General features: G+C 43.7%; 2 protein-coding genes across 4 annotated transcripts in view; one reads left to right on the top strand and one right to left on the bottom strand.

Annotated features, from left to right (window-relative positions):
* The window catches only part of col4a1 (collagen, type IV, alpha 1), a 32,557-nt gene extending 14,928 nt beyond the window's left edge, over positions 1–17,629 (bottom strand). Inside the window, exons 1-8 of the mRNA XM_040201012.2 lie at positions 17,389–17,629; positions 2,976–3,029; positions 872–961; positions 655–699; positions 513–557; positions 350–412; positions 189–242; positions 56–82 (exon numbers count right to left, since the gene is read on the bottom strand). Coding sequence (XP_040056946.2) covers positions 56–82; positions 189–242; positions 350–412; positions 513–557; positions 655–699; positions 872–961; positions 2,976–3,029; positions 17,389–17,460 — 450 coding nt within the window. The 5' untranslated portion in view covers positions 17,461–17,629. The remainder of the gene's footprint in view (positions 1–55; positions 83–188; positions 243–349; positions 413–512; positions 558–654; positions 700–871; positions 962–2,975; positions 3,030–17,388) is intronic.
* A 109-nt stretch (positions 17,630–17,738) lies between these two features.
* The window catches only part of col4a2 (collagen, type IV, alpha 2), a 46,719-nt gene continuing 42,927 nt past the window's right edge, over positions 17,739–21,530 (top strand). For all 3 annotated transcript variants that reach the window (XM_040201011.2, XM_040201007.2, XM_040201008.2), the window contains exons 1-3: positions 17,739–17,880; positions 18,074–18,193; positions 18,283–18,334. In XM_040201011.2, coding sequence (XP_040056945.2) covers positions 18,156–18,193; positions 18,283–18,334 — 90 coding nt within the window. In that variant the 5' untranslated portion in view covers positions 17,739–17,880; positions 18,074–18,155. The remainder of the gene's footprint in view (positions 17,881–18,073; positions 18,194–18,282; positions 18,335–21,530) is intronic.

Here is a 21,530-nt window from a genome sequence, read left to right as displayed (position 1 = left end):
CTAATCAACATGTTTCTTGCACAAAAATGATGGCGTTGCATCAACTTGAGCTGACCTTCATTCCAGGAATTCCAGAGATGCCCTGAGAGGAAAGAAGAATATTACCAATATTAACAATGTTAATTGATATTCTTTCCACTGGACAGTGGCTGAAATGTGTGCCGGTCGGTTGCCTTGTGGTTACTTACGGGAGGTCCTTGAATCCCAGGAAAACCAGGAGTGCCATCCCTCCCTCTTTCGCCCTGAAACGTGAACACACACACACACACACACACGCACACCAGTCAGAAGGCACAAACAGTGAACAAATCCCACTTAAAACAGAATAACACTTTTAGAAGGGGCTTACTTTAGTCCCATTGCACCCTGGGATACCGTGCAAACCTGGTGGTCCATCATTTCCATTGATTCCCTATGGGGGAGAACACAAATAGACCATATGCATATGTCAACATTGTTTTTGTAAATGTAACTAGACACTGAAGGATGAGATGCGGATCAGAGACACTCACTGGTAGTCCTGGATTTCCCGGAAAACCTGGCAGACCAGGAGGACCCTGGAAGACGAGTGATCAGTGTTACTGTCTCAAGACGCCACCTGTCTGTCACATCACATTGTACCGTGTGTCATAATTAGGATGGTTGGTCACTTACTCGCACTCCTTTCAGTCCAGCAGCTCCGGTGTCACCCAGATCTCCCTACGAGAAACAAACGACATCAGCATCGTCCCAACACAGAAACACGTGTTATGATCTTTGTAGCTGATTTATGTATGAAATCAGTTTAAAACAATGATATAAGTATTGACAAAGAGACAAAAAACAGCGCAGCTTTATTCATTTTGATGTGTGTGTGTGTGTGTGTACTGACCGTGGAGCCCATTGGTCCTGCAGGACCTTCATGTCCCTGCATCCCTGGAAAACCCATATTACCTTGAAGACCAGGAAATCCACGCTCACCCTGTGAAGCACAGGATAATGATGTGAGGATAAAAATATTCCTATTTACTGAGATTAGAAGGAATAGTTTATTGCAGAGAAATATCATGGGGAAAGCAAATTAAATGGGGGTAACAGTAACTCTGCAATTACTTAAGTACTTCGTTCTCTGATTCACTGTACTGGTATAATTTGTTGTAACAACATTATAACAAATGTTGTCTTTATAAATGTTCTTGTCTGTATGTCTTTACATTACAGGTCATTTAGCAGACGCTTTTATCCAAAGCGACTTACATTACACTTTAAACCCATGGCTTTTTCACATTTTTGCCCGGGGAGCAATTAGGGGTTAGGTGTCTTGCTCAGGGACACTTCGACATGGAACATGGGGCAGCCTGGAATCGAACCACTAACCTTGTGCTTCCCAGCACACCTTCTCTAACCCCTGTGCCACGACGACCCTAACTCTAGCTCTTTAACATAGCGAACTCTGCCAATTATCAATCCAGTGCCAAAAAGCTAATGATTAGCACTTTTTTGTTCTAAGACTTAATTGCATTTGACTTCATAATGAAAACAATTGTTAAGTGGACAATATTAAAAAACAAAACAATAAAAAAATACTATTGGTCAAAATAAATTCTATTAGTGCCTGCAGTGACCTCAAACTGCTGGATGTTATTTCCACTTCAGTCCACTAGAGGGCAGCATTCCTGCTTGAAAGAACATCATCCATTAATCTCCTCGACCCGCTGACCCGCCAAGCATGAGAAACCCTTTGTGTCCATTTCCACTCTCTGACCGCAGCACATCTGTATTCTATCAGCCGGGAGAAAAACGGGATCTCAAGCATTTGGAACTCATCGATAGGGTTACCGTGAAAAACTCCTGTTGTCCAACTTACTGAAATTACGTCACTGGAAATAAAGCTCACGTGGGCTTTTTGGAGCCTTCTAGAAACTTTTCAAAACACAGCAGTGCTTAGGATCCTCAGCGGGTTGGCCGAGCTCCATTGAGCACAGTGAGTACGTCTGTTGTTGTCGGGGGAGCTGGATGTTTGGCTACTGTTGCTGTAGGAATGAGCCATGACAGGCCAGACTGTTGCACGGAGAGGATAGATAACACCCTGCAGGCGTCTGATTTAACTCAGCCAACAATTCACATGAACACTCACACAGTAAGATGTTTAGAAACTTTAGAACACTGGTTCCCAATTTTCTAAAACAAAGCAATGTGACGAGTGACCTCTAATTTGCACGTTGCATATGTCCACTGGTTGTGACCAGCCGAAGGCGGATTTATTTTTTATTTCAATCTTAAATTGATCAGGACATACACAATTATCCCACAGTCCACTGGCACGTTCTCATCTCTTGCGACTGAAATATTTCCTTCCCCGGTGCCCGTACCATTAATGTACTTGTTACTGATCTACAGAGATGTATCAGGATGTGGCCACAAAGCCAGAACTTGTTAAGGGCGTAAATGTATTAACATTTCTAGTGAGTTGTTGACAATGAAATAATATTACCCAGAATCAACATGCCTTTTTATTTTGGTGATTTAAACGTTATGACTTAAATAAAACAAAGAAAGGCCTCAAAGCGAGTGCCTAACAGAAGAAAATATATTGTAACAGCAAAAGCACATTTTGCTAAAGATAGTTAATAAGAACTCCTCATGTTTGAGGACAGTGATTAACATTCCTGCTGGAGGGCCGACAGCTCAAAGGCTCACGGACAGTTCGGGCCTGTGACATCACTTGTGCATCTCGACTAGCCGAGAGCCCCCCCCAGCTGTGTGCACGGACATGCTCCAATTCAAACTGATCTTTGTTCCCGTCCTGCTCTCTGCTCCGTGACTGAGCCCCAAACACCGCTTTTCCACCCAGGCCGTCCGTCCCGCTCAGTCAGAACGTTGACTGTTTTAAGGCTCGCCGCGACCTTACAAAGTTGTTCGCATCAACTGCAAAATAACTGTGTGTCAAAATGTGTGAGAAAAGAAGAAAAAAAACTGCCATATGGAAATCTCACCTTAGCTCCTTTCACACCACTGCAGTCACATTTTCCACATGATGCCCCGCAGCCCTGAGGAGGAAAATAAACATACAAAGGAGCCATCACTTGGGAGATAGAACATTTAGAAAGGGACAGAAGAATAATAAACATGAAGAGAGCAGCCAGAAGGGCAGCCAGCTGGGAATAACAGCCGAGCCCTGAGGGTCACCTGATGTACCCGTCTGATGTTTAAAGTGTGCTACAAACTTCTGTCATCAATCATTGCATCATGAATCATGTCTCGCCTCGTTCATGACTGATGCTGTAAATCCCCACAGTGAGCCGCCTGCCCGACAGCGTGTTAATGCGCGTCTGCTGATCTCGCAGTTAATTGTGACGGTTTCATCATTCAAGGGTTGATTCTGTCAAAATCATCATCTGAGTTCTTGACTAATGAATCAGTGCTGACATACTGCTGGACTTTAGCGCCCTCGCTGCTTTTATTTCAGCACTGAACCAAAACAACCAAGCTGCTGAAAGATGCTAAAACACTCAGTAGAACTAAAGAGAAGTGCAGTGGTGGTAAATTCCCTGTGGGTTTGTCACTATGTGCGACCTTGTTTACCTTCAGGTGTTGTTTATTGTGTATTGTTAATCAACTACGCTGCTGCTGTAATGTTCATTGATGACTGCGAGTCTTAAATGAAGACAGGCTTTCTTTAGAGCATCATGTTGCTCTGATAAGCTTTGGAGAAGCACATGCAAGCACATATCACTGCAGCTGCCCCCCCCACCTCCTCCACCACCACCTCCTCCTGCTTCCTCTCCTCTGGGCTCTCCAGAGGATGGAGCCTGGGAACTGGCCTGCTCTGCCTTGGCTGTCTCCCTCTCATTGCTCCCCTCCTCCTTTTTTCTCCATCGTCCAGCTGTCGCTGGACTCACGTGGACGGCGTCCCACAAATATTCATCTCTGTGTGCCTGTTTTTCTCACACGCATACATCACATACGTGATCCCTTCCAAAAACCTTTCATCTAATACATATGTCGGTTTTCATTCGACATGTTTTGTAACTCAGCATCCTGTCTTTCTTCTTACACGCAGTCCTCTTTAACATACCCGATAATCGGATCAATATGTGGCTCTGAAAGCATGGGAAAGCTCAGAAAACAGACCCCACTCTCAGGCCTCCATCTTGTTCTCATCTATTCACACACGTGTGGCCTGCTAAATATTCTCACTGCAGCTCCCTCACACATGTCTAACTCTGTCCAGCTCACCTCTTTGCTTCTGATTCCTTGAGTGTGTCTTTTCACATTTAAATAAATCACAGGTGCTCATTGTTTTTACTCTCTGCAGTTTTCTCCTTCAGTCGCAACCAACCAGAGCAGACATTCCTGCATGTTCATAAGTCAGGCCTCAAACTGGCGTTCGATGATGAAGACGGTATGTGCGCCCGTGTGTGAAAACAAAAAGCCAGCCATGTGATGTCTACTGAGGATTCTCCAAACACAGCTCCGTGATCTGCCAGTGGATCAAAGTGTTTTATATCTGATTTTGTTCTGTCTGTTTTCATTCTCCTTCCACTATCCGCCACCATAAACCCAAAACACCAGAAGCAAGATATGGAAGACAAACCCAGCTGAGCTCCTCACTGAAAGAACATCACGCTAATGAGAGAAGTGGTGTAGACGAACCAGATTACACGCAGCACACCAGAAAAAAATAGATCGCACACACAGTGACTGAAGGTGCATTAAATTTACTGAAGCAAGAGGTTAAATGATGATGAACATCCACGTTATGCTGTTTTTTACCTTGCTACATGTCAAATAGATTTATGACCCTATAGAAGACTGAGAGGCGTCAAATAGAGTTCTTTGCTTTGTTTATTTGCTGCACTGACCTCATTTATTTCAAAAAGCTGATTGATACTTATATCATAATATATCTAAAAACTACATTGAAAGTGTTTTATATCGCATTATACTACAAAAACACAGTTTTATAAACCGTCTTGGATATAAATATGAATATTGAGTTATTTGTTTCTACCAGTCAAGTATCGCAGTTACTGTCTCTTCATGTTATACCTCACATTAGATTATCCTCTTCAGATCCTTGCAGGAAGGTTCCATTATACACATTTTCTTACTGTAAAACAAAGGAGCATCTGTGTTGTATCGGTACTCGGAGAAGGAGCAGATAAGGTGATGTTACTTCCGCAGAGCAAACAGGCTGTGTGATGAGTGCCGGTGTCCTCTGTGAATATACAGTAGCCTGTGAGTCACTGAGCCCTCTGGGAAACAGCAGACAGTCTGACGTGCCTCAGGACAAGTGTTTATGTCATTCCCGAGTCTGGATGTGCAGACTTGGACGTCTGCAAACTGTGAAAAAGCAACAGGACGTGTGCTGGCAGAGTGATTGCATTTTCGGGCAGAAAACAGGGCTTCATCATAATGTGTGTTTGGGATTGTTGAAGCTGTGTGGAGCTGGCACGGACACAGAGGCCTGAGGGTCTGCTGTGGCAGTATCTCAGTCCTAGACGTTACATCAGTTCAGGCCTCCTCCATAAAAGGCCTGATGTTTCAATAATACTCGATAAATCGAGTCTAAATGTCTGACATCATCAAATACGTCACAGCGCTCAGATGAGCCAAGGAGAGAGGAAGTGATCAGTAATGTTTACTTCAAGGAGCCAGAGAAGCGTTATAACACATCTTTTATCTTTGTCCAGTAAGGAGGGTCCACCGTTGGTTTACATCAGAGCGCAATGTTCCAACTGACAAAATAAAACCACCTCGAGCGCTTGTTTCTGTAGCAGTTGTTCTAAACAAGTGTCTCAATCATATTACATGATCTTCCCCGCTAGAGGGAGTTGGATGAATATTCAAATACAGTATAAACATCTCCTGACAAAGCTCATGTGATGTGAATAAAAGCTCCAGACTATGAACTAAATGGAAATTGTTTTGCAGAATCATCTCTACGCTAACCGCTTGCTCTAACTCTAACTTTCCAACAATCAATCAAAATATTGTACAGACTCAAACTTCATTCTTGACCTCAAAGTTCTCATAAAACACCCAATTACAGGCTTTACGCTTCTTAACTAATTAAAGCATGAATGGGCACGTCCCTCCTCATGTGGGATATTTATGCTTGAATGTTTACTTAAATCTTTTTTTTCACAAATTCTATCCCACTACACACACGTTGTACACATGTTACAATAAGAAGTGTGGCAGTACTGATTGTAACCACATGGGGGGAGAAGCGTTTCCATCAGCTCCATATGGATTCAGCATTTACAGCCATTGTAAAGGGCATCGGAAGACCCCAGAAACATCTGGTCAATGTCACCCACAGACGTTTCTTAGAATGACATCACATTCCTGCCCTAACTTCCCACCACGGCTGTAGAATCTCACAAACCACTGGCTTCTCAGCGGATGAGTATTCATATCCTCTCTTCTTCTATACACATATCACACACACACACACTGATTAAAGACCGGTAAGGTGAATGTGTATATGTAAACTAACATATAGTAATCACAAATGCATCTTGAGAGGGCATTGCAATTATACTACTTTACTTAATTAATTATGCAGATTCGTGACATACAAAACACTTATGCTCACATTTGCACGGTAAGACTATAGGAAGTAGCCACTTTGTTCACAAGATTAGTACCGTTAAGGAACTGACATCAGCCTATGTTAGAAAGTTACATAAATGCTAAAAAACGGTGCTCTTTTTTGTTGTTGTTTTCAGGGGAAAAGCTGTTTTCCTGAGCCGGCAACCTCAAAATCTATATAAACAGAGAACAAGGTTTATCTCTTCCGCTGAGAGAGGAGTCTTCCTTCCCTGCTGATAGGAGTTTCCCTGAGGGGGAAACCAGATCAGCTTACTTACTTTTTATTCTGGAGATCTGTTGCGCCTACATTCTTCCACAAACCAAGCATTTCTTACAGAGTCTATTGGCAGCTTAACAAGAGTCCTGTGTGAACGCCAAGAGAGTGAGAGGGCTGGTGCTGATGAAAGGAAGCTTTGATGAACGCAATGTGAGTTGCACCCAGCACCAAACTGATACAAATAGTTACAGTGAGCAACGGTACAATGCCAGGTACAAGGAGGGCTAAAGTATGCCCAAATCTGTTGACCCCCAGAGGGGGTTCTATCCCCACTAAACTTCAGCAATTAACAGTTTCATGCAACCGCCTTTGCAACCGTATTGTCAGTCACATGATTACTTTCTTGGAGGTTTTGCTTAATGGTTTTGTTTTAGCTGCAAGAACAGCCCAAATGGCCCAGAGTCACTCTGAATCTTGCCATGGTGTAAAGCTCAAAGATGAATCTCCGAATTGCTCCTGGATCATGTGTGGATTTACCTCTGGTGGATCAGTCACGTGATACAAACTGGCCCAAAAAGATTTTTACCAGCGGTTCATATTGAGGAAGGTGTCATCCCAGCAGGCATACTTGAATAGCCTCTATTTAAATCAACAGGTCATGAAAGCGGCCATGAGCCCAGTACTGAGGGAGGCAGAGGTTAAAGGAACGCTGGTGTGTTTGCTCTATAGGAACGTTAGATGTGATGGGTCAGAGTACCGTGTACATTTGGCTCCATGTGACATTCAGCCAATAATATATCCGGTTTACTTTATACGGTCATGACTCCAAAACCAGCCTGCTCATGTGAGCAGAGGTATTATTGTGGCCATATTGTTGCATCACGTAGTTTGGGGTCTATGTTTTGGACGATGGGCTGTTTGGGTTGACGGCCAGTTGGCTGATCCAATTACTCTTAATGACTACGATGCGATGGCTTTGTTACCAGCACAATATTGTGCAACGATGTTAAATTTAACATTTCACAAAAACAAATCCCGCTGAAATAACCGGTGGAGGTTTTTTCTTTCCTTTTCTCACCGATGTTTGTTGAAGTGACTTTGACAAGCCTCTGTGTCCTTTGTTGGTCTGAGCGGTTTAACCCTGCACAAGACACCCCGTAAAGACATGCTCCGGCCGATAAGGGCCCATTAAGCAACACCAAATGGGACAGTTATGGAGCAAGCTAAGATACAGGTAATACAAGACCGCGTAGTAAATTTAGCAGCAACATATACACATGTGCAACAGTGCAAGTTGAATTGTACTACTCAGCTGATACTCATGACATATAATCTACTGGATCAGTAGCTCAGGTGCTACTGATCGCAACTACGCTGTCCCCACAAACTGTCCTGGGCTGCATTCACTGAAACAGGAGGAAGAAAATAATTAGAAAAATAATAAAATAATAAAAAACGAGTGGGGGGAGGATCGCTAAGTTATTTCAGACTGTGCTGCTCTGGCATTCCTGGCCTTCTGTGGTACTGAGAGGCTGGCTCGAGAGAATAGAAGTGGAGGAGGGGAATTTTCTGTCTGACTGCCATACTTGGAAGACACGTCTCCTGGTGCAAGTTGCTCCGTAAACAGCGCGCGTGTGGGTCTGTGTGGGTGAGCAGCACATGCACCAACTGGAATGCTACGATGTGAAACATTTTTATGAAACGCCAAGACAGATACAGAGTTAAGAGGAACCTTTTCTTGTCCTTTCTTTTTAAAAATGTATTAGTGAATAAATGTGACAAAAATAAATACATAAAGTGACATCAAAATGGAAGACGGATGTAATGGCAGCAGGTAAAGAAATCCAGGCGTATGCTGTATATTACAACCAAATTGGTCCAGGGGAAAAACAAAACATGTAGAGCACTTTTTTCAGTGGTAATAATTAAATATATGCTTCAACAGCAATCAAATTATAACATTAATCTAAGAAATGATTATAATAACTATCATTCTAGTTATGAATACAGCGACACGGCAATCCCCCAGAGGAGATGGAGAGAATTAGCTTGTCATTAAATTCACACAAATAGGTTCATATTTGAAAAAAGATAACATGTTGGTGGTGTTACTGGGTTACATGTGAATGCTGCGGAGAAGCAAAAGGACAAGTTGAGATTCCTACACATATTATACAACGTCCGGCAATAACACAGGGCTACGTTTTCTGTGTCCTTTATTTAGAGAGTCCTGTAGCGCTCGTTTGCTGAGAAATACTGGAAAGATGTAAAACATGTCTGTTCTGGCTGCAGGCAGCAGGTTTTCATTACCACCACCGTGTGGGTTCTTTAACCTAAATCAGCTGCATCTGCTACACACGCATGCATATCTGATGAGTGAAGCTAATATTTAATGCTAACAATGCGTGAGCAAATGCTTACGGCAAATGATGTGTAGGAAAGTAGCTATTCGCACACACACGCACACACACACACGCAATGAACAAACCCACTAGCCAATCGCTCAAGCATGATCATGTGTGACCAGGTTAAAGTTGCCTGTCAGCAAATGTGGGACCAGAAGACCGGAGCAGCTGTAAGTGCATGGCTCTGGAGAGATGGGGTCTAGTAGTTTTTAGAAAACAGCAGCATCATCACCCGCTTATCATCGTCATGCAGGTCGACGCTTTACTTGAGCTCAATAAACCTCACGTGAGCACTCGTCTATGTAAATCAGTGGAGCCTAACATGGGCAACCACGGACAGAGCTGCAGACCAAAGCTCATCCTCTAGGATTGCAGAAGTTGTTCAACATGTGAGCGGACATGCAAAGAGAAGTGTGCAGCCCGCTTTAGCAGATCAGAAGCAGCCGTATCAACAGTCCAACCAGGAAGACTCTCGGGCTAAATTAACTCAACAAATGGGAGAATTGTTTCAGACTATTTCTCAATATTTGCTTGTTTGCTCAATGTTTGTCTGTGTCTGTCCATAAAAACTCTGGAATCGAGTGATCTCCAAGAGCGAGTTGGACAAATGCAGCTGTTGGAAGGGAGCTCAGGAAACTGTTCCCTGCTTGTTCCTCACTGTGCGTGTGATTGCTATGATACAGCTGTTTAGACTGAAGAAAAGGAGCATGAAAAATTCAACTAATTCACTGAATCACTAGCATTATATTTCTTGACAATGGTTTGGTTATCATGAACAACACAAAACACTCAATTGCTTTTAGGGCAAATTCCACCTTAATGCCTCTAAGAGACCCAGTGGAATAATCCTGCCTTGGATTACAAAGGTCCCTAACCTTCCTTAATCAGCTCGTCCATCTGCATCCCATCCTGACCAGTAACAAATGGGCCTCTCACGCTCATCCTGATGACCTGTAACCTCTGGCCAGACAATTACAGGGGATTTGGACGTTCAAACAGTTTTCAATAGAAGGGGTCATCTTGATAGCCGCTCGTAATCCTTCGCTGTCAGTGTTTATGTGAATGTGAATAAAATGTTACCCTGTTAAAAAAGAATTACGCAACACAGATCTAAGACTATTCCTTTTCCCTTAGGGGGGGACTTACTGACTCTACGGCACAAACACACACATCAACACTCAAGAACTCCACCCAAGAACAGCTGGTTACAGGGTTTTTTTCTGTAGCCAACTATTAATCGATGATGAAATAAACGTACTAATTCCTCAAATGCAGTAAATGTTGTTTATGTCCCATATAAAACACAAGTGTGAATTGTCAGAAATCGGAGGAGCTAATTGAGATTAGTCTAGGTCCAGTTGTCTTAGCCAGTGTGAAGTCTTTTTGGTTTGCCCACTAATCACTGGTCTGAGCTGTTATTGTTCCACACAATAAAAAACCACAACCTTTCTATACAACCCAAGGGGATTGTTTGCATTTGCCTCAGTCTTGGATGCCTGTACCACAGAAAAAATGAAAATGTGAGCATGGGCAGGTGCTGGTGGAATCAAAGAGAGACAAGGGAGCAAGAAATAATGACTTTGTCGCCACGTTTGTTTTCTCTGAGAAAGGGCCCGTTCAGTTCAAGTCGGCGGCTGCCGAGGTCTGAGTGGTTCAGCTGCTCCTCTGAGAATGCGCAGCGCTGTGCCACAGGATGTAGGCTTTGGAAAGCCATTCTTTCTACACGGATGAAGGCCTCTTCCTTGCCTTTTATGCTCACAAAGACAAGAAGGGGTTGGGTCAGTTTCTCAAGAGTGCTGGTATCTGGTATCTGGCTATAGCGTCAGCACGTGAGGACGAGGAATGACCTCAGCAACTTTGTACCGACCAAATATGTCGCAGTTTACATCCAAGCAAACTAAACATCGACATTTAAGGAAAATAAAACTGTGACCTTTGACCAAAGGTGACCTCAGCGGTGGGCACGGCCATGCTGCCAATAAGAGACAAAAAAAACAAATCTATTTCATACGTGGAGGGTTGATGATTAGTTTAAATAGAAAAGCAAGTAAATAAAAAGATGGAACAATCTAGGACGTGAGTCATTTATGCAATGCAGCATTAACACAACTGTAATACGGGGCGACACAATGCGTCCATCAGGGAGTATGCATATGCAGGAAGTGTGTGTGTGTGCACAGAAACTCGGATTTTACATCCTTTTTAACAAAGTCTTTTCCATTTGAGCCTTCTCCACATATGTTGGAGTTGTTTGTTCCCAGCGAGGAAATGACCCCTCATTATTGACATCAGGAACAAGAAATAGAGGCGACACTACGCGAGCAAGAATAAGTGTGAGAACGAGCGGAAATTCCAAAGACCAGAGACAGACGGCCTTTATCCCAGCACTTCACTTCCAAGTCTGCCAGCGGACATAATGGAGCCCGTTAGCCGCATAATCAAACCATACACTTCGGATGATAGTTATCTAATAGACAGAGCTGCTCTCTATTGTTCTCCTGTTTCCATATCAAGCCTCATCTCTTCCGTCACCATTACAGCCGACATGTGGAGGCTGTAACTTGGGAGAACCAGTCTGCTCTCCTATCAGTTCAAATGTCTTAATCTACGCTGAGCCTCAGCCATGCATTCAAAGATCAGCATATCGCCTCTGCTTCTGATGTCAACCTCGCGATGTGACCGGCTGTCCTAAAGATATCTGATTAAGCTCTTTTTTTGGTAGACAGCTACACAAATGAACAATTCCCAGTGTCTCCAAGTTCACACAGAAAAGCCGACAGCAGCAACCTAACGTTGCTGCTGTCGGCTTTATCCATTTTTAAAAAATGGATAAAGCGTCTGTTGTTCCATGAAAGAGGTTCAAGGTTCTGGGTTTGGGTGCAGAGACACTTTCCGGTTCTCTGAACTACAGTCGAATCTGCTATTTCTATCAATGCTCCTCTGTAAATGCAGTTTACGATTTCTGTGCCAAAGTCTGAATTGAGGATTTTGATTATTTGCCACCTATATGTTCCGTACACTATGTGAAGTTGTTATTTCAAGGCCTGCTGCTCTAAGGAAAGTCTTTGTAAAAAGACCCCACTGTCATGTGGAGCCAACAGGATTGTCTCCTTCCTCGTTCAATCGATCATCACTAACTCCATCAGTTGAACACCTTGTCCCTCGGCCCAAAACAGTGACAGTCAGATGTTAGTTAGTTATTTTGAGAATTCACTAATAAATCCTTGGGGCTTTGTGGAAACTACCAGACTCTAAACGTTGTTTTATTCTCAATTTGTGTCTCAAAGTTGGGTCCACCTGCTACCTGATAGCTCAATAATTGAACTACTTAGGTTACGATACGCTGGATCAGTGAAATGAAAGTGAAAGAAAAAGGTATTTCCACCAGAGTTGGATGTGGGGAAGATGATTTTTTAGTTTTTTTTGCTCTGGCTTGACTAAACATGACTAAAATGCAGCAGAGTTTAAAACCATAGTGGACTGACAGCAATACTTTCTTGAGTCTAAGCAATCATGCAAAAAAAAGCTGTCACGGCACAAATATCAATGACATTTTTTTTCTTTTTCTTTCTTTTCTTTTCCATTGCTGCAATCTTCTGTGATTTATCAGGAACACGCAGTTCTGTGGAGGGGTATAAAAGGTCAGCTGTTCATTAAAGCCACCACAGATTTGATCTTTATTTGATTTTAACAAATTCTTATGAGAACAAACTGTCTTTTTCTTTCAGACACAAACAAAAATAAAGGAAACGTAAGGGTTTGTCTTAGACCTTCTTATTCTGTATTCAAGGCCGGTTAATGACTTCTAAAACAAACAACTTATGCCGATAATTCTCTCATGTTGACAGAGGGAGAAGACACAAACTATGTTTATCTGGGAAGCTCCAGCGTTGAGGACAAAACTGAAAACGGCATTACCAATATTTGTCGTGATTGTTGCAATGTATTGTTAAACATGCACACACACACACACACACACACACATACACACACACACCTAATGTATTTATCTTAACAAGGCATGAATAACCACTCTATTATGGGAGCATTGGATATCTGAGACATGGCTGAATTTCACTCAACCTCGGTGTAATGAAGCACATACTACGGCTAATAATCACATTGAAATGATAAATAGCACGTTGGGTTCTTGTGTTATTAAGGCTTTAAACAGTTAAAGACGTGTGCCATCAATAGGCTTTCTCCTGGAAGACTCATCGATGAGATACAGTCTGCTAGATTCATACCAAGCTTTGCACATGCAGTGCAAAGGAGCTTTAAGTCCCACTAAAAAATGTGGTCGTATCAGGTTGTAATGGATCAATATTTGAACAAAGCAAACCTACGCTCACCCGGATTAATAAATCTAGCATTTTTGCAGGTTCCCACATACCTAAAACCTCCACATACAAATACCTTTGAGCCAGAATTACACTATCCTGCATGGCAACCACAGATGTTAAGGTTGTCTGGAAATGTTTTAATAAGGCAGTGAAGCATTACATTATTCATATTTATTATTTATTTACAGCCGCCCGAACGAACCATCACATTTCAACAAGTCTCCCCCACAAAGTGATCAATGTAATTATCCCATAACAGTCTCGATTGGACAACTCTGCAGCAGCAGGGTGGAAGTTCAGGTCAAGGTTATGAGAGAAAGAGATTTGCTACGGGTTGTAATCTCTGGCTCCGACCCACATTCCTCCACCCTCACCCTCGCCTCTTCCTTCTCTCACCCCACAGAGCCACCCGCTACATCCCATCATCACTCTCCTCCTCCCACCTCCCTGTCAGACAGATGTATCCATTACGCCGTCTCCCACCGAACCAAAAATTAACCTTCATGACTCACCGATTTCACAGTTAACCGAAAAGCGCTTTCACCATAGCAACACACCTCCAGGAGGTAAACCGATCCCAAGCATCAACACCAGCGCGGAAAATATCAGCGTGAGACTGAATATGTGAAAAGCAAATGTTGCAAACATCAATAAATGCCTCATCGGTGACGTTTGGACCGCGGGGAATTGAAACAGTCTTTACCATGCTTAACCTCTATTTACTCCTTAATCCTTTACTACTTGAGCATCAAGGCTGGGGAAGTGTTATCTCTGCCCGCCGGAGGCTGCTGTCAAAATACAGGCACACTCACATGATCGCAACTCCGGCAAATGTAGGCATTTTTACAGCACTGGGAGGAGACGGGGGTCAGGCAGGTTTATGCCTTCCCAGGGTGCCTTGCTTGGCTGGTGGCCGGTAACAGTAAGAGGGTCAGCTGTTGTGCCTGTTGGGGAAGAGGCAGCCTTGTGGGCGCATTGGACAGCAGGATTCCGAGCTTTCAACAGGCGATTTACACACTTTAACAGCTCCCGACACATGTGGGTTCACCCTGTCCTGGGACACCAGGGCAAAATCCGGGAGGTGGAACCTGGCAGAACTCAGAGGCTCATCGTTCCCACCAGCTACTTCCTTTCCCAACATCCCACACACAAACTCTCACTCCAGGATTCTGCTAATCTGATCTTCTTCCTCCTCATCCTCCTCCTTCTCCTCCTCTAGGAATTACTAATGACTCATTCTGTCCTGATTAAATGACCGCCAAGGGAGACACTCTATTCGTTTAAACAGTGGGGAAATATACTCATCGAATGATGTGTTGAAAGTATTGGGAGCAAAGGTTGACATGGTTCTAAATATTAGCTTGTTGCTTCATCCATAAATAGAGCGTAGGGCTTGAAGCCAATCTTGCATAATCTTTTTATTATGACCTTTGCAAAGTCAACGTGACCCAGACGCGTCTCAGAGTCATCACTTGTGAGTGTTGGGTTTCACTTCTACACTTTTGTCACGTTACACTTTTGTCTCAGTTTTGATGTCAGCCAGCGGAATGTAAATATCAGGGATTGGCCTTGAAATGTCCATACGGTATATTCACCACCGGCCTCAGTTTGGCACCACTGATGGTGAAGAAGCCCAAACAGGAGACTGCGATACTCAGTCAGTGTCACGTCTCTGCATACGTGGAGAGTAGAAGAGATAAACATACTAAAGCGCCATGAGGACTTTGGCCAAACACTGATTTTGTTCACCAGATTCACAATAATGAAGATGCAGGACACAAAAGCAAAAGGCCGTTAAGTATTTCATTTCATTGTTACGGACATAGCTGGTGAGGAAAGCCCCTTTCCGTCCCCCGGGCTGCTTTGGATGGATGACAGGAGCGCAAAGTTCCTGTTTTGAACCTCTAATGGGTGGATGGGAAAATAAGCTGAATCCCAACGATAAATCCTGTTGTTGTTGTTGAACCACTCTATATGTCATCGGCTTCATCTGACCTGAGACAAGATGTTCGGCCACTTAAACACCTCCTCGCCCGTCCTCTCTGTGTCCAGATGTCCTACGTCTCTCTCGTGTTTATGCTTCTAAATCCATGCAGACGGAAGATAAACAGCTCATTCTGCTGCTTTGTTTAACCTGATTTCTTGCCTCTCAGCATCGTACACTTCTATCAAAGCTTTGTCTAAATATGCAATAAATAAGAGGATCGGTTTTCCTAAATAAGACACAGGGGACGGGACATCAATGCCACTATGCCCAGTTTGCGGATAAAGGAGGAAAGGTTTTAGGAGTGTGGATGTGGGTCGTTCATTTTCGAGTTGACTTTTTGTATTTGTGACGAGAAATTGCAGTTACGATCAATCACAGGTGAAAATATAAATTTCTAAATCCCTCCGGGAAATAGAGAAAGTCCCCACAAGATAATAGCAGGCTTCCTTGAGAGGTGTCAATTTGCCCCGAAACTGAACATGAAGCTCAATGGCGCAATAATGCAAACAAATTAACAGCCGGTATTTCCTCATCTTTACTCCTGAGACGCTCCACAAGTGTTTTTCGCCCCCTCACCTGGATTTCTGTTACTCACGTGAGAGATGTTTCTGCCACAAACTCCACCCACCCTTCAAAACAAATGATGGGTGGAGCGGAGCAGCAGGCCTCTGAACTCTCTCTGTTCTCAGGGGAGACTCGGAGCCCCCGTCCTTCCTGCCATATTATTGTTTTCCATTGAACTACTTTTGAATGAGAAACCTGGATGTCCGAACCTTGCTGTTGGCCGTGTGGGATGCCGCCTACTGCAGCCAAGAAATTCCCGTTGGTCAAACATTTGCCCTGCGAAAGATTGACTGACAAAACTGGTTGAACGCATAATATTTCCACTCCCTTGCACCATCAGATATCAGTGCATTAAAAATGTTTATGTCGAACATAACATTTGTATACCCTGAGAGAAGAGATACACACTCAGTGTCATCGGTTTATCCACTCGAACATGATACTCACTTTAAGATTATAAAAAGGTCTCTAAAAGAGACACAATCACAACGATTGTATTGGATAATCTAAACATAGTATTGATGCATTAAGGTATTTCACTATAATATATCCAAGTCTCCCTCTTACCCACTTACTCCCCTCCCTCCTCTCCCCTCCGTCCTCTCCCCCTTTAACAAACACACACGCCTGCATATCTCTATCTCTCCCTCCCTCTCTCTCTCTCTCTCTCTCTCTCCCTCCCTCTCTCTCTCTCTCTCTCTCTCTCCCTCCCTCTCTCTCCCTCCCTCTCTCTCTCTCTCTCTCTCTCTCTCTCTCTCCCTCCCTCTCTCTCCCTCCCTCTCTCTCTCTCTCTCTCTCTCTCTCTCTCTCTCTCTCTCTCTCTCCCCCCGTCTGGAAAAGAGGCTTCACAGCGAGTAAATTCAACTCTGAAGTATTAGAACTGCCTCACAAACAGATGAGAAGTGTTTGAAGCGACACGTAATAACAGTTATAAAACTAATAATTACATTTAGGAATATTCAAACAAACAACAAACAGAAGATGTAGAGACTCTATTTGACAGTGAAGCGCTGAAATGGGACTGAAGCTCAGTAACAGATGAACAGTTATTAATGTTTACTTAACGGTCTGAACTCATCAAAGAAAAACACACGGTAGCACAAATACTACACAAATACTACAGAATACACTACACAATACACTAGATGCATGTGGTAATATACTATCCGACTTGTGTGCACGTCTACGCTAAAACTCCGTCGCAGGCACTTTGTTTAAAAGTTGCTCTCCTTCCCTTAATGGAACCAAGTTTAGGAGATATGCGTCCTAAGGTGTAGTTCTCCATCCACTCACCTCAGCCCCCGTCAGGTCTACGCCGCCGTACAGAGCCGCCAGCAGCAGCAGGGTGGAGGACGGCAGCAGCATGGCGGAGGACCCGCAACAATTAAAAAAAATAAATTAAGAACACAACAACACCTGTCTGCAGCTCCTCGTGCTCTCTCGCGCTCTTCTGGTAAACTATTGACTCATCGGAGGAGCGCGGACACGTTGGGCTGCATCTTTGTCCGAGACGATGTGAAGTCCCGATCAATGCAACTTGGTCTTGTTTCTGCTGCACCACACCCCCTCCCAAAAAAAAAACCCGACCCCCGTCGCCCCCATGCAAACGGGACTCGAGCGTGCATGTTACAAACACTTTGCCTTCTCTCGGTAAGGAGATCGGGACGGCGCGCCTCACTTTGGTGGGTTTATTTTTGCAGAGTATCGGAGCAGGTTTTGGTGCCACAGGTATCTTCATACCTCAAACCGAAGCGTCCCGGCCCCGTGATCTCCATTCCCGTCACAGTAAGTAACATCACTTAATGACATATTGACCACTCGTGGAAATCGATTAATCGTTCCAGCTGTTCCGCGCGCACCTCGCGAGAACAGTTTTTTTTGTGGGGGGATAAAGTATGAAGTTGTTTCCTGGTGGATCGCATGCACGGACTCTGTGATCGGGCTTATTAACGTTCGAGGGTCTCGACCTGCTCATCAGGGTTCGGGCCGACATGCAGTGACGCGTTTCCACGAGCGAAACAGTGGATTTGAAGTGTGTCTCGGTGCGCACGAGCGGGACCATGCCGGGACAACGGGACGGAGGACCGAAGGACCTGAGGTGAGCGGACCGCTGCGCTGCAAAGCCTCGCTTTTGGGGAAGTCGGTGGCAGTACTGTGTGTTAACGCTGTCACCGCCTCTGGCTGCAGGATGCTGCTGCTGTGCCTCTGCGTGGCCATCCTCGCCTCCGGAGCGCAAGCGGTAAGTTTATTTTTATTTATTTCATTTTATTTTATTTTTATTTTTTTCCTCTCCCACGTTGTGCTCGATTTTTGGCTTGTTGACTTTCACTTGGAAACTCGCGGTTGTTTTTTTTGGTTAGAGATAAGAAGTCGCACGTTGGGAGTGTCGCTGGTCCTGTGGGAGGGACTCCGCGTGCGTGCTGGTAAATGACGGCAAAGCGCGTGCAGTTCATTGGGAAATGGACTCACGTCGACATTTCAGTGCTTCACATTCACCCGGCATTCAATAAACGGCGACACTGTCATGGAGCCATGTGCTTTGTTTTCTCCTTTGACCTGGTAGGGATTAGGAGTTGCTGTACTTACACCTGCGTTATGGCACTGAAATACATTTTGAGGATACATTCACTCTGTCTGTTTTTAAGAGACTGCTAATGGATTTTTATGTTGTAAATAAATGAATGGAAACAGCTTCAATCTGGTAAAATACAGATTAAAAGATCTGAATTTGTACTGAAACATGGTTTTCATATTTATGATTTGGATTTACATTTTTTTCAAAAAGAAAGTTCTAAAATAGAACTTGTATTCCAATATCTACTGGTGCTACTGGTAACGTATAGTATTCCTCCTGTCTATACTGGAGTGATCCCCGCTGCAACTAACGGAGATTAAAAACAGTCTTGATTTGATATACCTCACCTGATGCTAAGCAAAGAGACACAAACATTAAGAGGGAAGTCTGTACCCAAAGACAATACCACTTAAAATGACACTGAGGACATGAGCCCTGTGAGATAGTAGCGCTGTGATGCCTTCCCCTTTAATCCAAATGATCCACCATCGCAGATTTCTACTGACGTCACAACCAGCTCAAGGACTGCAACATAAATAAAGGGCTAAATAAAACCATGTGTTCAAAGGTTAACTAAACTAGACTAAACTTAACTAAACCAGGCAAAGAATGTTCACAAGGAGAGACCTCGCAGCTGGCTCAGGCGTGGCTCATTGAGCTGTCAATCAACATCCTGAAAGACATAAAAGAGACAGCGATCAGGACACCGGCCCCCAGTGGAAGGGAGGGCCCGTAAACACCGATAAGAATGGTGTCAACGAGAGGTCAAAGGGCAGGTGCCTCGAAATTTGATGTCACAAGCACATCAAACTGTGAAAGTAGCCATGAGTCTACCCAACGAAGAGCAACACGTGGACACATGTTCTGTGAATTGGCAAAAACAATAGTGACTCAAAGCCGTGTTTCCATCCACTACTGTTATGGGAATTATATGAGGAGTTCAGGAAATTGAGATAAACCTTTAGTGGCCCCAATTTTTCCAGAACGTACCATTAAACAGTTCACATGGATCAGAATGTCTTTTGCATTTAGATTTTATTTGTTAAAACGTTCAAAACATTCAAGTGTGAAAAATTTTGTTGGCACCATTCACGTGAATGCAATGTCTTAGGAAAACCGGGAAGTGATTCCTTCAAATGTGGCTCACTTAGCCTCTCAATGAAAGATTAACTGAGACGATTTTCGAGGTCACAGGTGAAGGTCACTTTGACCTCAGGTTCATCTTATTCCTGTAAATACGACAGCTCAGGAACTACTAGGAAACTTTACATAACTGTTAAATAGGATGATGGGATGAAGGAGCTAATTCAATTCAATTCAATTCAATTTTTATTTGGAAATTATGAATATGTATGAAAATGGAAATCCAATCAATGTCCTACGCGGGCGTTTGTGTGTCATTGGAGGAGGTCTTGCCTTCTTCCTATTGGAGAAATGTGTGTTCAGTATCAGTGGAGCAGATCCACGTGTGTGTTGATTTTACCGTTCGCTGCTCCTGCGTTGGGAAAAAAAAAACTTTTCCACATACACGTAAAATGATTTATTGTTTTTCCTTATATCCATAAACACTTCTGGAGATTTATGTGAAAGAGAAAACACAGATGTTTTATTGAACAATTGTAATGTTTTACTAGGCCAAAGTAACAGCTCAATTACTTGTTTATCCCCTCTCTCTCTCTCTCCTACACCTCCTGACTTTTACACTGAGTGTGTTTTGCTCTCCTGTGTGTGCTGATCAGATGCTCGTTGTTCCGTCAGACATTTGTTACTTTCTTGGTAGTGATGAAAAGGCCAGTTGTCTGCTGCTTTTATCAGATTAGGTAAGGCCTTGATTAAAAGCGTGTGACACAGCTCAGCTCCTCTGTGTATTATGCTGCTTTGCTCAAGGGCAGTTTTACAGGAAGGCAGCTGTCTAATATTAGGTTGGCATCAACCACGTGCCCTTTGCAGAGAACTACTTTCAGTTTCTGGATGTGATGAATCGGCATTTTACCTTTTGGTTAAACGCCCCTGTCTGTGTGCGGATTAAAGAAGCTATTGAAACGGGATCAGGGAGTCATGAGCTCTGAGTAACGACATAATGATTTTACTTGTACAAAATGGTGAATGATCAAACAACAACTTGTGACGTTTCACACAGGATTCTTTAACGGGCTTCCTGGTTCGGTCAGCGTGCTGAGGTGCAATAGCCTCTTTGGTTATATTTTGCTTGTTTTTCAATTGGCCACAGTTTAGGGCAGAGTGAAGAGCCAATTATTGAGGAATGAATTATTCCAGTTTTGGAATATAAAAACCCATTTTCAGGCCGTCTCTCCTGAACAACCTTCGCATTACTGAGCTCAGCTGTGAACGCATATCATGACAGAACTTCCAGCCCCGGCTCCTTTTTGATCTCGGCTGCTGGCCAATCAGAGCTGGAATGGGTGTGAAGGTCGAATTGTGACGGAAATTGTCTGAAGCAGCCTCTTTAATTCTGTAAAAGTGTTAGGAGCTTCCAACCAGCGGTTCTGATTGAGTAAACTACCGCCCACCGTTATCATCTTGATCTATTCATCATTTCTTTTAAATCTGAGAAAGTAAATATTCCCCTGTTTTCCTGTTTCAAATGTTTAACATTCCTCAACCCAAATACATTTAGTCAGCTGACTGGCAGTTCCAGAGGCCTCCTGTGACGGGGTGCTGGACATGAGTGGAGCGGGTGGGATAGGTGAGAGAGGAGAGGTTACGATAGAGAGCGGATCTGGCCCGAGGCCTGTAGTATCTGCGGGAAGAGGTTCGGCCGGTATGGGTAAAGGGGTCAAACACATTATCAAAAATAGAAGAAGGCGCCGCATTCAGCTGCCCCGAAGACTCCACGAAA

Source organism: Gasterosteus aculeatus, chromosome 16, assembly GCF_964276395.1.
Source record: "Gasterosteus aculeatus chromosome 16, fGasAcu3.hap1.1, whole genome shotgun sequence".
Classification (NCBI taxonomy): domain Eukaryota; kingdom Metazoa; phylum Chordata; class Actinopteri; order Perciformes; family Gasterosteidae; genus Gasterosteus; species Gasterosteus aculeatus.
This window is presented reverse-complemented; position numbering and strand designations above follow the sequence as displayed.